The sequence below is a fragment of the Carcharhinus amblyrhynchos genome, chromosome 9 (genome assembly GCF_965287045.1).
Source record: "Carcharhinus amblyrhynchos chromosome 9, sCarAmb.v2.hapA, whole genome shotgun sequence".
Classification (NCBI taxonomy): domain Eukaryota; kingdom Metazoa; phylum Chordata; class Chondrichthyes; order Carcharhiniformes; family Carcharhinidae; genus Carcharhinus; species Carcharhinus amblyrhynchos.
This window is the reverse complement of record NC_137332.1, coordinates 16,221,903-16,238,717: the sequence shown is the minus strand read 5'-3', so window position 1 is coordinate 16,238,717 and position 16,815 is coordinate 16,221,903. Positions and strand designations below refer to the sequence as shown.

Genomic DNA, 16,815 nt, shown 5'->3' with positions numbered 1-16,815 from the left:
GGTAGAGAAGATCATCTGAAGTTGTTGAATTCGATGCTGTAAAGTGCTTAACCAGAAGATGAGATGCTGTTCCTCCAGTTTGCATTGAGCGTCACTGGAACATTGGGAGCAGTGAGGGCTTACTGCAATGCCATCTTCTCTATATCGGAGAGACCAAGTGTAGACTGCGAGATCGCTTTGCTGAGCACCTTCGGTCTGTGCGCAATCAGGACCCTGACCTTCCGGTTACTTGCCATTTTAACACATGATCCTGTGCCCATGCCCATATGTCTATCCTTGGCCTGGTGCAATGTTCCAGTGATGCTCCGTGCAGACTGGAGGAACAGCGTCTCATCTTCTGGCTCCGCACTTCACAGCCTTCTGGTCTTAACCTCAAATTCAACAACTTCAGATGATTTGTTCTACCCCACCTCAGCCCCCTTAGTTTTCATTCTATTTTGGTCTTTTTTTTACTGTCCTCTACCTTTTATTTCTTTACCGTTGTTCTTCATTTTTCTTTCCCTCGACTTTTTTACCCCCCCACTTCATCCCCCTTCCCTTACCTTTTCTCCCCCCTTCTCCTTTTCTACATTCTACATCTGGCCCATTCTCTCCCCCTGCCCCCAACATCTTCATCTAGCACAGCTTACAGTTTCTCTGCCGTTTGGCCATTCACACCCTGTATACTCTCTGTGGATAGCTATTACTCTCTTCCCCTGGTTTCTGTGGCTGTCACTCATCTTTCATTCCCTCCCCCTGCAGTATAAATATCTCCCACTTTCTATGCCTTTTAGCTTTGACAAAGGGTCATCTGGACTCGAAACATCAGCCCTTTTCTCTCCTTACAGATGCTGCCAGAGCTGCTGAGATTTTCCAGCATTTTCTCTTTTGGTTCCAGCCTGTGTGGGATTTACAAGTTCTCCCCGTGTCTGCGTGGGTTTCCTCCAGGTGCCCCAGTTTCTTTCCACAGTCCAAAGTTGTGCAGGTTAGGTGGATTGGCCATGTTAAATTATCCCTTAGTGTCAAGGGGAATAGCAGGGTAAATATGTGGGCTTGTGGGGATGGGGCCTGGTTCGATGCAGATTCAATAGGCCAAATGGCCTCCTCCTGTACAGTAGGGATTCTATGATTTTAGCAGACTGTGTGTGCATCCTCCTGAACTCTGTTACTATCTTCCTCACATTTACTATGTTGTCATCTGTAAACTTTGCAATGCAGTATTTCATTTGAAAGAAATTTTGAATGGGATTTAGAATTTTTCCAGTTTTGATGATTTATCTGGTACTTAATGTAGGTCTGGAAAATATGATACATATGAGGTGAGGTTTCGACAGCTATGATTAAAGTAGGTGTTTTACTTTTGCTTAATATTTAACACTGAACCAAATAAAATTGACACTTTAATAATTTAGGAGCAGTCTTAAAACCAAAAATATACATCAAAATGTAAAACTTCTTAAATAATGTGAATTGAATTTCATGTTGTAAAATGTGGGCGGTACAGTGATTAGCGCTGCTGCCTCACAGCACCAGGAGCCCGGGTTCGATTCCCAGCTTGAGTCACTGTGCGCGGACCCTGCACGTTCTCCCCATGTCTGTGTGGGTTTCCTCCAGATTCTCTGGTTTCCTCCTACTGACTGTGCTGGTCAGGTGCATTGGCCATGCTAAGTTTTCCCTCAGCATAACCAAACAGGTGCCGGAGTGTAGCGACTAGGAGATTTTCACAGTAACTTCATTGCACCGTTAATGTGAGCCTAGTTGTGATGTCAATAAATAAACTTAAAACTTAAAAAAATTCACTTTCCTACATATTTGTATGCCCTCCAAATACAGGAAAGCAGGTTTTGCATTTCTAATACAACAGTGCAGGTCTTCATGATAATTTATTCTCTCTAGTTTTGTTGTCAGTCAATGGCTGAAAGAATCATTGATTATTTTTTGAGTAATCCAAATTCATAAGAGAAGTTAGAATACTTTTGTTTTTGTTTAAATTTATTCCAGTTCAAATTCCAAACTACAAATCAAGGTCAAGCACAGGTTAACGTCAAAGAAAAGAAAATGTGGTTAGATCTGTGAAAGCTTTCAGCTCCAGCGTAAATCACTTAACCTTTTCTGTGTTACCAGACTCAGCACAGAGAGCCAATGGATTCAAATCATGATTTTCTATTTTACAGTAATCGAGAAGTCATGACCTACCAGGGTTAGCTTTATTCTGGTTTCCTGTTCTGATTCACTGGAAACCTTCTGGTTTCAGGTTCTTTGCAAGTGCTAATCTTCAGCACGTTTACATTTAAGCAGATTTTTTTTTATATTTCACAGCTTGTATTAAAGAATATTGATATTTTTGGTGTAGAGAATAATTCATTCAGCAAAGGGGTCTTGCATTTCCTGATCGTTGCCTGATGATTAATTTCTGATGTTAAAATTCTCTTTATAGTTCACTGATCAGTAATAGTCAATATCCATTGAAAGGCATTGCTTCACATTACTAGGATTTAACCAGAACATTAAAATGCAGTGTTTTATCAGCGCTTCCTGTCAGTTGAGCCTGTTCAATTCCAATTTAGACCTCTTCTAATGATGACTTTCATTAGTTGTATGAAGCCCAGGCATCACCACAGTGGCACACAGGAATCTTAGAAGATGAGAATTCAAATGGAAATACACCCACTTAAAGAACTTTTAAAAAAAATTAAAACGATTGAGAATACGTTCAAGACTGATGTTTTGATTTAAGCTTTGATATCAGTTAACATCCTTTTAGGATGGCACAGTGGTTAGCACTGCTGCCTCACAACACCAGGGACTCTGGTTCAGTTCCTGGCTTGGGTCGCTGTCTGTGTGGAGTTTGTACATTCTCCCCGTGTCTGTGTGGAGTTTGTACATTCTCCCCGTGTCTGTGTGGGTTTCCTCCCACAGTCCAAAGATGTGCAGGTTAGGGTGCATTGGCCATGCTAAATTCTCCTTCAGTGTACCCGAACAGGCGCTGGAGTGTGGCGAGCAGGGGATTTTCATAGTAACTTCATTGCGGTGTTAATGTAAGCCTACTTGTGACTAATAAATAAACTTTAAAATTCTCATGTTTATGACAGTCATGTGCTGTGAGCTGTATTTTCTCTATTATAAAGTATTTAAATTACCTCCTAACCAAGTAAGTACAAATAGCTCTGGCTTCTAGCCAGTTATAAAGTGTCCAGTGTTTAGTTAAAGAATTATAATGCAATTTTAACTCAAAATTGATGTCAAGAATAAATATCCCAGTTGACAAAATCTCAAGTACCTCCCTTTGTTCTCTTTGATTTGCATGGGCTGCAGCCTTAGCAAGGGATATGCCTATCCCTCTGGACATCATTCTATTTATCCATTCACATGGCCGTTCCTGTAATTTATTTAGTACATAAGAACATAAGAAATAGGAGGAGGAGTAGGCCATCTAGCCCTTCAAGCCTGCCCCGCCATTCAATAAGATCATGGCTGATCTGTTGTGGCTCAGTTCCACATTCCCGCCCTCTCCCCATAACCCTTAATCCCCTCGCTTATCAAAAACCCATCAACCCGCGTCTTAAAAATATTTAGCGAGGCAGCCTCCACCACTTCAACGGGCAGAGAATTCCAGAGATTCACCACCGTTTAAGTGAAGAAGTTCCTCCTCAACTCCGTTCTAAACCGCCCCCCCTTTATCTTGAGGCTGTGCCCCCTAGTCCTACTGTCCTTTGAGCGGGAAGAGTCTCTCCACCTCTATCCTATCCATCCCATTCATCATCTTATACGTCTCAATGAGATCTCCCCTCGTTCTTCTAAACTCTAACGAGTACAAGCCTAGTTTATTCAGCCTTTCCTCATAGCTCAACCCCCTCAACTCCGGTATCAGCCTAGTAAACCTCCTCTGCACTCCCTCCAAGGCCAAAATATCCTTGCGTAAGTGTGGCGACCAAAACTGCACACAGTACTCCAGCTGCGGCCTCACCAATACCCTATACAGCTGCAGCAAGACCTCCCTACTTTTATATTCAATCCCCCTCGCTATGAAGGCCAGCATCCCATTAGCCTTCCTGACCACCTGCTGCACCTGCAGGCTGGGTTTTTGTGACTCATGCACAAGGACCCCGAGGTCCCTTTGCACCGCCGCCTGCTGCAGTTTTTCGCCACGTAAGTAATAGAATACACGCAGTTCTTTTTCAATGATAGGCATCACTCAGGAGTTTGTGCTCCGTGGCTTGTCACTGGTTTTACTTTCAACAATTGGGACATGATTTTTTTTTTCAAAATATAATCAATTCTGCTTTTCTGCAAATTTCAGTTAAATTGGCCTTTTGCCAAGCACATTTCAGCATTAAGTGTAGTTTTCAAAATCTGAAGATCCCACAAGGAAAACCTTTCCTGCTACTTGTGTTTTCCTACCAGGCACAATTTAATCATTTGTGTTCAACAGTTAATATCAGGACAAAATAAGATCAAGTAATTTCAACAATTAGCAAAGTTCTTTGAAGGAAAGAGCAATGAAGGTCTTGACCTGGTGGTCAACCTATAAATCATTTAGTTGTGTCCTATCACACTTCTCTTCCCACTTCCTGTTGTGCAAATCTCTCAATGTTTAAGAAGTGCATTGTTGCAGATTTAACCTGACAAGATCTATCCCACCAATATTGGTCAACATTGAGCTAGTATGCCTCCTTTCAGACTGGCTTTCTCCTGGAGCACAGAATGCTTCATTTTCTGAGTTCCACTATCCAATGTTGTTGACTAATCCTTGCTCATTGCATCATCACAAATTAGACAAAGTTGTTTAGGCTTCAAGGGATTATCAAGACGTTGGAATAAGGCACGGTCAGTGCTCCAGTGGCTAACAGTTTGGACACCTTTGTTTTATCTGTTTGAAATTCTGCCATTAATTCTTTATAAATCCTCCTGTATGAAATAATAGCATTTTATAGTTAGTGTAGATCAGGTAAGTCTTCTCTCAAATGCAGTATTCAAATCTAAATGTGCATGTTTCATTCTAACTTGATTCGAGCAGCTGTCTGGAAATTTCTTACTCACGCACCCATTCAAGTTGTGTTAAAACCTAACAAATATACAGACATGGTAGAAAGTGAGGACGCATTAAGAGCCAATATCTTCAATAAATGCCCAAAAGCCACGACGAGGTTGTTCTTCCAATCCACTTTTCACTGTGCACCATGTGGAGAACATTGTTCTTAAGATAATAAATTATAATACATTTACAGTGTGCCGAGAATAGGAAACCAGCACTAGAGTATGATTGAAGGTAACTATTGATAAATAAAAACTTGTAGAAAATACTTCTAAGACTGTGAGAAGAGGTGATATAGTAGGACTAAGTTGCGCTTGAAAAGAGCAGGAAGGGACACAATGGGCCGAATGGTCTCTTTACTGTAACTATTCTATCATTCTATGAAAAATGGTGGCTATGCAATCAAGGAGATTTTAGCTACAGGTAACTTAAAAATGCAGGGGAAATTTAAGCCAAGTAAAAGTAAGAAAGGGTGTTTTGCACTTAGAGTCTGAATTTGGTGTAACTAGGGCAGATAAAAGAAAAAGTAATGAGGAAGTTTGAGTGCATAACAATTAGAAGAACACAAATGGCTGTTTTATGATCTAGTTTTATGAGGTAACTTTTAATTAACTGGCTGGGTGAAAAGCCCACAGAATTGCGTGGACCACCTGTTGTACGGCAAGCTTAATGTTGCTCTTCATTGCCTTCAGTGAAGAGTAAAATCAGATGGGGTGTAAAATCTGATGGATTGTTTTAAAATTTGAGCACATGATGCATGATGTGGCAATCTAAAGAAAGAAATGAAGAAACTTGCATTTACATAGCATCTATCACAAACTCAACACATTCCAAAGTGTTTTACTGCCAATAAAGTACTGTTCTGACTAGGAACAAAGCACGCAAAAGGAGTAGACAGGTGAGGGTCATCAGAGGGTTGCGATGGTCAAACTGAGAAATATTAAGCTCTTGATCCAGTGGCCATTCTGTACTACATTACACAATTTTTCTGAATGATGCATTCCAGAAGGTGGTATCACACAGTATTGGAGAAGGAAGTATGTGATTATATTGTCCACTCATAGTTGCCCATGCCCTTGGGGTAGAAAAACCAGCAGCAAATAGGATCAAAGCGGAAAAAAATGGTAAAAAGGCAAAGTTAATTGTTCTTAAATGCACGTAGCATTTGACACAAAATAAATGAATTAAGGGCACAAATTGAAATTCATGGGTATGATCTTATAGCCATTACAAAGACATGGTTACATGGAGATCAAAGCTGGCAACTCAATAGTCAAAGGTATGTGACTTTTTGTAAGAGCAAGCAGGAAGAAAAGGGTGATGGGGTAGCTTTGTTACTATGAGATGGAATAAATACATTAGCAAGAAATGATCTTGGATCAGCAGATGTCGAATCCATATAGATGGGGAATAAAAATAACAAGGGGAAGAAGAAACAGGTGGAAATAGTACATAAATACCTTAACAGTAGCTAAAACTGTAAGATGGACAATAAATTATCAGAGCATGTAAAAAGGCAGAATTTTAATCATAAGAAAATCAAATTGGCAGAGACAGCCATGAGGAAGAATTCATTGCGTATTCAGGACAATTTCCTAAAACGATATGTTGCAAATCCAGCCAGGAATCAGGCTATTTTGGATCTGGTAATGTGTAATGAGTTAGGTTTAATAAACAATCCCAGAGTAAAAGATCCTGTAGAAATCAGTGACCATAACCAAATCTAACATTCAGTTTGAAAGTGAGAGACTTAGGTCAGATGTATCTCTGCTAAACTTAAGGGTAATTGAAAAGGAACAAGAGTAAATTTGGCTGAAGTGGACTGGAATAGAAGTTTAGCCTAAAAAGATGGTTGATCGGCAATGGTGAAGTTCCGAAAATAGCTCATGATTTGCAACAAAGATGTATCCCAGTGAGGAAGAATGATTCTATGAAGGGGAGAAGTCAACCATGATTAATCAAGCAAATTTAGGATGGTATTAAACTAAAAGAAAAAACATACAATGTGGCAAAGATTAGTGGTAAGCAAAGGGATTGGGAAAGTTTTAAAACCCCAACAAAAGATGACCAAAGAAATAATAAAGGGAGAAGCTTAACAATGAGGGTAAACCAGCAAGTAATATAAAAACGGACAGCAAGAGCTCCTTTAAATATATAAAAAGGAAGAGAGTGGCCAAAATGAATATAGGCGCTTTAGAGAATGAATCTGGGAAAAAAATAATGTGGAACCAGGAAATGGCAGAGGAGTTGAATAAATATTTTGTCAGGTCTTCATCGTGGAAGACACTAATAACATTCCAAAAAAGCTAAATAATCAAGAAGCAAAGAGAGGTGGGAGTTGAAATAAATACAATAACTATCACTAGTGAAGTAATGCAAGGGAAACTAGAGCTAAAGGCCGATAAGGCCCTAATGGGTTGCATCCTAGGATATTAAAGGAAGTAGCTGCAGAGATCATAGATACACTGGCAGTAATCTTTCCCAAATTTCCATAAACTCTTAAAGTCCCTGAGGATTGTTATTCAAAACACTAAAAAAAAAGGTAACTAGAGGCCAGTTAGCTTGACATATATCATTAGGAAAAATGTTAAGCATTAATTATAAAGGATGTAATAGCAGAGCATTTAGAAATGCATAATATACTCAAGCAGATTCAGCATAGCTTCATGAAGGGGAAATCATGCCTGACAGATATCTTCTCATTTCAAAAAAATTTGAATAAAATGAGGATCGATAAAGGGGAACCAGCAGATGTATTAAACTTGGATGTTTGAAAAGTGTTCAGTAAGATAAGAGCTGTTTGGGGGTAGTATATTAGCATGGATAGAGGATTGACAAGCTAATAGAAATTTTTTTAATTCATGTGTGGCACATGGGCATCACTCATTGGCCAGTATTTATTGCCCATGCTTTGCCCAAGGACAGCTGAGAGTCAACCACATTGCTATGGCTCTGGCATCACATAGGCAGACCAGATAAAGACGTCAGATTTCCTTCCCTAAAGGATATTAGTGAAACTGATGGGTTTTTCCCGACAATCAACAATGGTTTCATGGTCATCAGTAGATTATTAATTCCAGAGTATCTTTTATTGAATTCGAATTCCACCATTCGCCGTGGTGGGATTTGAACCCGTGTCCCCTGAACATTGGCTGAGTTTCTGGATTAATAGTCTAGCAATAATGCCACTCAGCCATCACTTTTTAATATGGCAATCTGTAACTAGTTGAGTGCCACAATGATCAGTACGTGGGCCACAATTACTTACAGTATATGTTAATAAATTGGACAAGGGAAATGAATGTATAATGCCAAGCTTGCAGATGACACAAAAATTCTTGGGAAAGTAAGGGGTGAGGATGGCACAGACTCTACAGATGGATATAGACAGGTTAGGTGAGTGGGCAAAATCTTAATAGATGGGATATAATATAGGAAAACATGAAGTTATGCATTTTGGTAGGAAGGTTAAAGGAGCTGACATCTATGAAAAAGTGACAACCACCATGTGGGAATCATTAAAGTTGCCAGTGGGCATCTTAAGACAAGTCAGTGTGTTACCCATTTTCAAGAAAGGGAACATAAACCTAGTCAACTTTAGTTTTAAATTAATAACCGGAAAAATAATGGAGGGGATCATAGGAAAATAATTTAGAAAGTGACGGCAACCAGAAGGGGTTGAGTTGTTAAATATTTGTGAGTAAGTGACATCATAAGTTCACATTGGAAAGTCCTCTCAGAGTGTACCTAGGTTTCTACAATCAATTAAGTTTCACCTAAAAGGCTTAAGCCCACAAGCTTAAGTTAGTGGATATCCAGGTAAAAGTTGAAGGTTGATTAGGAATTAGCTGAAATAGGAAAAAACTGCAACTGCTCTTTCGAGAAATTATACCAGAATGGAAGACATACTGAGTGAAGTATCTCGAGAATCGTGGCTGATCTACCTATAGGATCTGCATTCAAAATATTTGGTCAAAATGATAAATGAATCAAATTTGGCAATGGAATCATAGAGTATTCACAGGGAGTAAGGAATTAAAGAACGATCCAGGCAATATTTTATAACAGCTCAAAGCATGTTAGATGAAATTATAAACAAAATTACTAAATTTTATTCATCCCGACCTGGCCAATGACTTCTGGTGAAACCGTGACCAGAGCACACTCCTGGACTCTGCTTGTAACCATCTTCCAACATCCCAATATGGGATGAAGTGATGGCAGGATAACTGTTTCCCTAGACCAAAGGCCATGCATATGGATCAACTATCAAAGAAAGAACCCACGCAATTCACAAGAGCACAGATTTAATTTTTGGGAGCAAGATGTTCCATTTTCCTGTGATACAATCTGAATGCCCTTTAAAACAAACTTGATTTAATTACGCACAGCTTTCTGATGGGTTATGTACCTTGTGACTGTGCATAAAACTGGAGAAGCTCCAGGGGTATCCCTTCCTTCATGATCATTTAATGTAACTGTGTGGGGGGAAGGGGGGAAGAAATGTGGCTGATTGGATTGCCCTACAGTGAGCCGGGATAAACATGATGGGCGGAATGGCCTCCTGTGCAGTATATCTCGATGATGTTGGTAAAGTAGTGTTGCCCCACCTCAGTTTAAAATAGTTGCAGCCAGCAGAAGTCAAAGTTTCTGCTGTGTGGAATTGACTGGACTGTCAGCAATTTTTGTATTTCATTTTGAACAGAAGTCTTGGCTCTTTGCTCATATTAAGCATCAGTTCTACACATGTACGCTCCATTCTCCTGATCTAGTGATTGATGTCAGAACTAGGTTCACAAAATCACCAGAATCCTACAATGCAGAAGGAGGTCATTCGGCCCATCAAGTCTGCACCAACAGCAATTCCACCCAAGCCCTATCTCCATAACCCCATGCTAGCTAGTCTTCCTCACACTAAAGGCATAGCCAATCCACCTAACCCACACATCTTTGGACTGTGGGAGGGAATCAGAGCACCTGGAGGAAACCCACACAGACACAGGGAGAATGTGCAGACTCAGCACAGACTGTGACCCAAGCCAGGAATTGAACCCGGGTCCCTGGCGCTGTAAGGTACCAGTGCTAACCATATAACTCGGATCAGTGCAAGTCAGCTTATATGAATGATTAGTTTGATACTAGAAACTAAAATAATGAGGCACTTCCTATATGTTTAAAATGATGGTGTTTTTTTCTTGAGTATTCCTCAGTGCACTCGATATAGTGGATAGTGCTGTACTATGGCAGGTGGGGGAATAACTAAACAGGTTCTGATAGGTGCAAATTAGAAACACATTTCGACAATAATATCCCATTATCTGCACAAGAAATTATTTTGTGTTTGGATGCTGTGCAGCTCCTGGACTTGGACAGATGTATTTTCCTCTGCAAATGGCACTGAGCAATGTGTCATTAGCCAGTGGGAGCAATTTAGCAAGAGTAACTCTGTTTTTTTTAAGTGTCTTTCTTTGGACTTTATATAAGAGCAGCACCAGATTCAGCTGTGATTGTCTGAATGAATTAATATCATAGAACATAGAACATTACAGCGCAGAACAGGCCCTTCGGCCCACGATGTTGCGCCGACCAGTTACAAAAACAATGACCCACTAGCCTATACCAATCCCTTTTCGTCCATAAACCTATCCAGAGATCTCTTAAACGCCCCCAAACTAGACGCATTTACAACTGCAGCAGGCAGGGCATTCCAATCCCTCACCACCCGCTGGGTAAAGAACCTACCCCTGACATCCGTCCTGTAGCTACCCCCCCTTAATTTAAAGCCATGCCCCCTCGTGCTAGCTTTCTCCATCCGAGGAAAAAGGCTATCACTATCCACCCTATCTAAACCTCTAATCATCTTATATGTTTCAATAAGATCCCCTCTTAGCCGCCTTCTTTCCAACGAAAACAACCCTAGATCCCTCAGTCTCTCCTCATAGGACCTCCCCACCATACCAGGCAACATCCTAGTAAACCTCCTCTGCACCCTCTCCAACGCCTCCACATCCTTCTTGTAATGCGGGGACCAGAACTGCACACAGTACTCCAAGTGCGGCCGCACTAGAGTAGTGTACAGTTGCAACATTACACTGCGACTCCTAAATTCAATCCCCCTACCAATAAACGCCAAGACACCGTACGCCTTCTTGACAACCTTATCTACTTGATTCCCAACTTTCAGGGATCTATGTACACACACACCTAGATCCCTCTGTTCATCCACACTATTCAAAGTCCTCCCGTTAGCCCTATACTCGACACATCTGTTGCTCCTACCAAAGTGAATTACCTCACACTTCTCCGCATTAAATTCCATCCGCCACCTCTCGGCCCAGCTCTGCAACCTATCTAAGTCTCCCTGCAGACTATGACACCCTTCCTCACAATCTACCACACCTCCAACTTTGGTGTCATCAGCAAATTTACTAATCCACCCAACTATACCCTCATCCAGATCATTAATAAAAATTACAAACAACAGTGGCCCCAAAACAGATCCCTGAGGCACACCACTCGTAACTGCACTCCATGATGAATATTTACCATCCACCACCACCCTCTGTCTCCTATCTGATAGCCAATTCCTGATCCAACTTCCTAGATTACCCACAATCCCATACATCTGCATTTTCTGCAGAAGCCTACCATGGTGAACCTTATCGAACGCCTTACTAAAATCCATGTATACCACGTCAACTGCCTTACCCCCATCCACCTCTTTGGTCACCTTCTCAAAAAACTCAATAAGGTTAGTAAGGCACGACCTACCCGCTACAAAACCATGCTGACTATTTCTAATCAATTCATTACACTCCAAATAACTATAAATCCTATCCCTAATAATTTTTTCTAAAACCTTGCCCACAACAGAAGTAAGACTCACCGGTCTATAATTCCCGGCAAAGTCTCTGTTCCCCTTCTTAAACAATGGGACAACATTCGCTATCCTCCAATCCTCCGGGACTACACCAGAGACCAATGACGACCTGAAGATCTGAGCCAGAGGCTCTGCAATCACCTCTCTAGCCTCCCAGAGAATCCTAGGGTAGATCCCATCCGGACCAGGGGACTTATCTATTTTCAGCCCCTCAAGAATTTCCAGCACATCCTCTTTATCAACCGTAATACTGTCTATTTTACACCCCTGCAACCCAATGTCCTCCTCAGCTATATTCATGGCAGTTCTCTGTTTATGCCCATGTGGGCAATTGTCATTGAGGTAAGTTCACTGCTAACATAATAGAATATTCCAGCATACATGACCATTTTCTGAAAAGGAGAGCTAAAGGGAGAAAAATGGAGCAACCAGAAAATAGAAGCCCAAATTATTTTTGTAGTATAGGTTTAATATTGTTTATGATGCTATATCATAGTGGCAAGGTTTAAAGGGACTATGATGGCTATCACTGAGCCATACAGGAAGATCCAGGGCTTGGTCATTGATCTGTTCTGAAAAAGATTGGCCTCAATGCTGCTAGGTTAAGGAGAGGAAATTTGGACAGAGATCTTGCTCTCTCATTCCATTATCTGTGGACTGATGCTGCTTCATGCTCCTGTTCACTATCCAATGAATTCTTCCTGGATGTGCATGTGTAGAGCTCTAGGACTGTACTCACTTACGGTGTAATTGTAAAGCCAAATGGTCTGCCAGTGGAAAGATATGAATAAAAGCCAATTGATCAAGCTACAAAAGCATCACCCGCCCCAGCCTGCCAATGCCCATTAAATCATGTCCCAGCAAAACTTCGACACTTGCAGGCAGAGAGGGGAGAAATGTGAAGAAAAGCTGGAACGTAGCTGTACATCCACCCACCTTGATTATTAGTATCTGCTCTTGACAAGAGCTTCAAATTCACCCATATTAAATCTTTAATTCTGTGGTGTGGATAGTGTTACCTCTTCTAAATTACTGTCTTTTTACTCCTTCCTTCCACCACATGCATAACGGACTGGGGCAGTCTCCTTCAGGTAAGTAATTGACTGTGAATGTCCCCAGTCCATTCTAACTGGTGCAATTCATACCACTTTTATTTGAATGAGTGAGACTTCCACTTACAACAGTGTAGTCATTCTCATCACACCTATTTTCATTTCTTTATGCAAATTCAATGTGGATGTATTGCACACTCATAACTTTATGGCATAAACTTTTATAAATAACTGGGTAGTTAAGTAAGCTAATATTGTAACATCTAAAATTTATATAAGCTAAAATAAAAACTAACATCACTTCCATGTTTTTTATTTCTTTAGCTATAAGGGAGAGTTATGAACTTCTTTGCATTCCTTATGCTAATGAGTTAGACTAATAGCTATGCAGTATGTGTATTTTTTAATAAATCCCAATCAGTCATGGCTGGAGATTGGGATTGCCTGCTCTTGCTTCCCCTTCTAATATTTTTCCTGTAGAATTAAGATACGCGTGTCTAGTAAAGATTAGATCACTTTTCACAACATGTTAGGTGTTTTAATTTTGTGTGAATTTATTCTGAAATCTCCTCCTGTACATTTTTATGCTTCTCTCTAACCACTCATCTTTCATTATCCCAATTGGGCGATTCAACATTCTTTATTTGCAAGACTTGAACTGTTAATTATGAAAAAGTAGTTCTCAGAACGAAGAATCTAGTAGAGAAAAAAAACTCCCAAAATCCGGGCTGGTGAGTTGGGAGGGATATTAATCATTTGTACCAGTTTAGTGGTCATGTAAAAAGAGATACGACAGGTTAATGATTAAGATATTGACCCTTCATCAAATCAGTTTCCCTTAAATGGCTACTCCTGAGATATATATATTTGTATAAATTTGTATAAATATCAATATATTTGTATAACAATTTCAGTGCGATTTCCCTGACAGCAATTTTGTTATCTGTTAATATGGGCAATCTTGTACTTTTTCTTTCATTTAAATAGTCTGATTCACTCTTAACATAAAAGAAGAGTATTGTGTGTGTATGTTGTGCGTACATACAGTTATTGCCAAAGGGAAGGGAGCTGGGTGTTGAGGGTCTGTTCTGCTCAATGTAGTCAGTTAGTTGAATGAAAGATGCAAGTTAATTAATTGAAACAGTTGCAGAATTTGATCATTAGCTGCATTAATTACTTGGTCAGTATCCAGAATATTGGATGATGGTGTGTACAGGAAAACTCAACTGAGGACATTAACTACGTGCAGAAACATTTTTGAATAGAATAGATTGTACATCTGCTTCAGATGTTTAAAAAAAATTATAAATGGTCAACATTCAAGATTGTGGCAAGATTATAATCATCTTTTCTTTCAACAGGTTATGTGCCTAAAAGGACAGAGGGGCTTCTCAGGCCCACACACTTTTGATAGGATCCACATTGTGAACCATATAGCAGACGATGATTCATTCCATTCCTCTGATGAAGATCTAATTACAGATTCCATGACGGTTCGTGATCTCCGGGGCCTTCCTCACCATTTCCACCACCTCAGCAGAAATGCGCAAATGGAAACTAATGATAAGGACAGTGAGGACAGTACAGACAGTGATAATGAGGATGGAACAATGCATCCTGATCACTATAAGCAGATTAGTAACCAGAATGTCCGCACAGTGAATCAGAAAAAGGCAGAATCTTTCTCCACCACCGTGTGACCATCACTGTGAACAACATGAAGCTTTCTGGTTCATATCAAAGACCAGGTGGGCTCCGATCATTCAGACTCGAATGCAGCTTTCAGTCTGGCCTGCTGAATAAAATAAAGGGACTGAAGTGAGGAATTACATGGATGTCTGCCATTGAAATGGTGGAGTTGATGTACTGAATTTCATAATGGTTTTTTTTTGTCGGGGAGGGGGGGGTGGTCATTTTACCTGTTCTTTTGTCTGCCTTAACCTTTGCCAAACCTTTTCGATATAATTGTTGTTGCCACATGCTTGTCTGAGAGAGAGGGCATGTGAAATGGACAGGAGATAAGATGTTGACAGTATTATATACAGTATCTCCTTTTTTTTAAAAAAAAAACTTGAAATGCACACTTTCTAATTTATTTAGACCGGGAGATTTTGTTTTTCCTTTTGCTTGATACTTCAGTCAATGGTATAGTGAGCCCTTGGGACATTGGTTGCTTATGAAAAAGATGCATCATCTTGTGCAATATTAATTGTATTTTATGCTAATGAGAACAAATTTTACTAGTTTATGACATAAATATACCATGATGGTCATAACTGAGGATTAGTTAAATGAGTTAGTGCCTTCAAGGCACATTTTGGTCAGTAATTTGTCAGTCACGGTCTTAATTGGGCAACACATACATTACAAAGAATATGTGCAATTGGAACATGTTTTTTTAAAAAAAAGCAGCTCACGGGGTTGCTTAGGATCCCAGCACAAAACTATCTTCAAGAAAAATACTTCGATAAGATTTAAGGAATCAAATACTAAGATTGCTGTTTATAGACCTTACATAATTTTGCCCTTTTGTTTTACTTGTGTTTTCATTTGATGTTTGATAACAATGTAGTGATGTACCTGTGGTATGTGTTACAGCAATATCTTAATTTTGTGTTACTTTGTTATGACGGAGAAATGTAGTCAAGCTTTAATATAAATACCTTTTAACGTTTAACTGGGAATGCATTGTGTCGCATTCCTATCATTGTATCAACTGGCCAGTTAAAAAAAATTGGGGATTTCAACATAATCGACGTGCTGGTTACCCTGGTTATACCATTCAAGAAAATACAAAAACACTATCAAGAAACTCTGTTATGCAGAGGTAAGGAAACCTCCTGAGAAAATATCCTTGGTAAATGTAAGTTAGCTCTGCTTGGCAGTTGTTAACAACTAGCTTTTTCACTTCACTAATGAGAATGCTTGTATAAACACTATCAGTGTTTCTCTTTTAACTTTAAATTATAACATGATCACAATAAATAAACTTTTCATGATTTTAAAGGGAAAATATTGTTTCTCATCACTCAATGTGGGTTTCCCACTGCTGGGAAGTGATCGGGAATCTTGAAACCTAAGAGGAAATGAGATTGTCTCACACAATTCCTGATTGCAAATAAATTGTTTTTGCTGCAATATTTTACTACAAAATGGCCCTTATACGGACACAGATTAATTTCAAGATTACTGCAGATAAGTGTCTGCAATTAACTAATGTCTTTTATGCATGCTGACCTGATCTTTCTGACTAATTTTCAAGTGTATGGCTTTATAATCGAAAGAACAAAATCCTTAGATTCAAAAGCAAATTTCTGTGGATGATGAAAATACTCAGCAGATCCGGAGTGGAGAAAGGAGCCAATGTTTCAACCTATGATCTTGCAGTACTGGGAAAAATTAGGATTCCACTGGCTTTTATGTGGGGCAAATGGGGTGGGGGGGGGGTGGTAGAGAAAGGAGCAAAAGGGAAAATTTGTGATAGGGTGAAACACAGGAGGAATTAAATGACAAAAAAAGAGCCAAAGAGAAAAGTTAATTGGACAGTAAAGAAACAGAAGACGGATTCAGAGTGTAAATGTCAGAATGTTAAACAATCAGATCCTCGGATTTCTGCCTTGGTTCACAGTATCTGTTTTAATTTTCAATCATCGTAGTTTACATTCACTGCACTAGTTTAAGAAAATTAGCTTATTTCAAAGAAACAACTGGGCAGCCTCGGTGTTGAGATATAACCACATGGTGTTATGTAAGACTTGCAAAACTTAACTGTGCCTAGTTGAACATTATGTGGACAGTGCATTTGAAATTTATGCAAGGTTGGTCATTCCTTGGTTTAAAACCTTTTGCAGAAATAAATTACTTTTTTC

General features: G+C 39.7%; 1 protein-coding gene across 9 annotated transcripts in view; it reads left to right on the top strand.

Annotated features, from left to right (window-relative positions):
* LOC145347607 (ecotropic viral integration site 5 protein homolog) overlaps positions 1-15,975 on the top strand; it is a 230,399-nt gene extending 214,424 nt beyond the window's left edge. For 4 of the 9 annotated variants that reach the window (XM_080195218.1, XM_080195219.1, XM_080195217.1 and 1 more), the window contains one exon: positions 14,308-15,974. In XM_080195218.1, coding sequence (XP_080051344.1) covers positions 14,308-14,646 — 339 coding nt within the window. In that variant the 3' untranslated portion in view covers positions 14,647-15,974. Of the gene's footprint in view, positions 1-14,307 lie in introns of all 9 variants that reach the window. The other 5 variants (XM_080195216.1, XM_080195215.1, XM_080195222.1 and 2 more) reach the window with 2 other exon arrangements.
* The last annotated feature ends 840 nt before the right edge of the window (positions 15,976-16,815 follow it).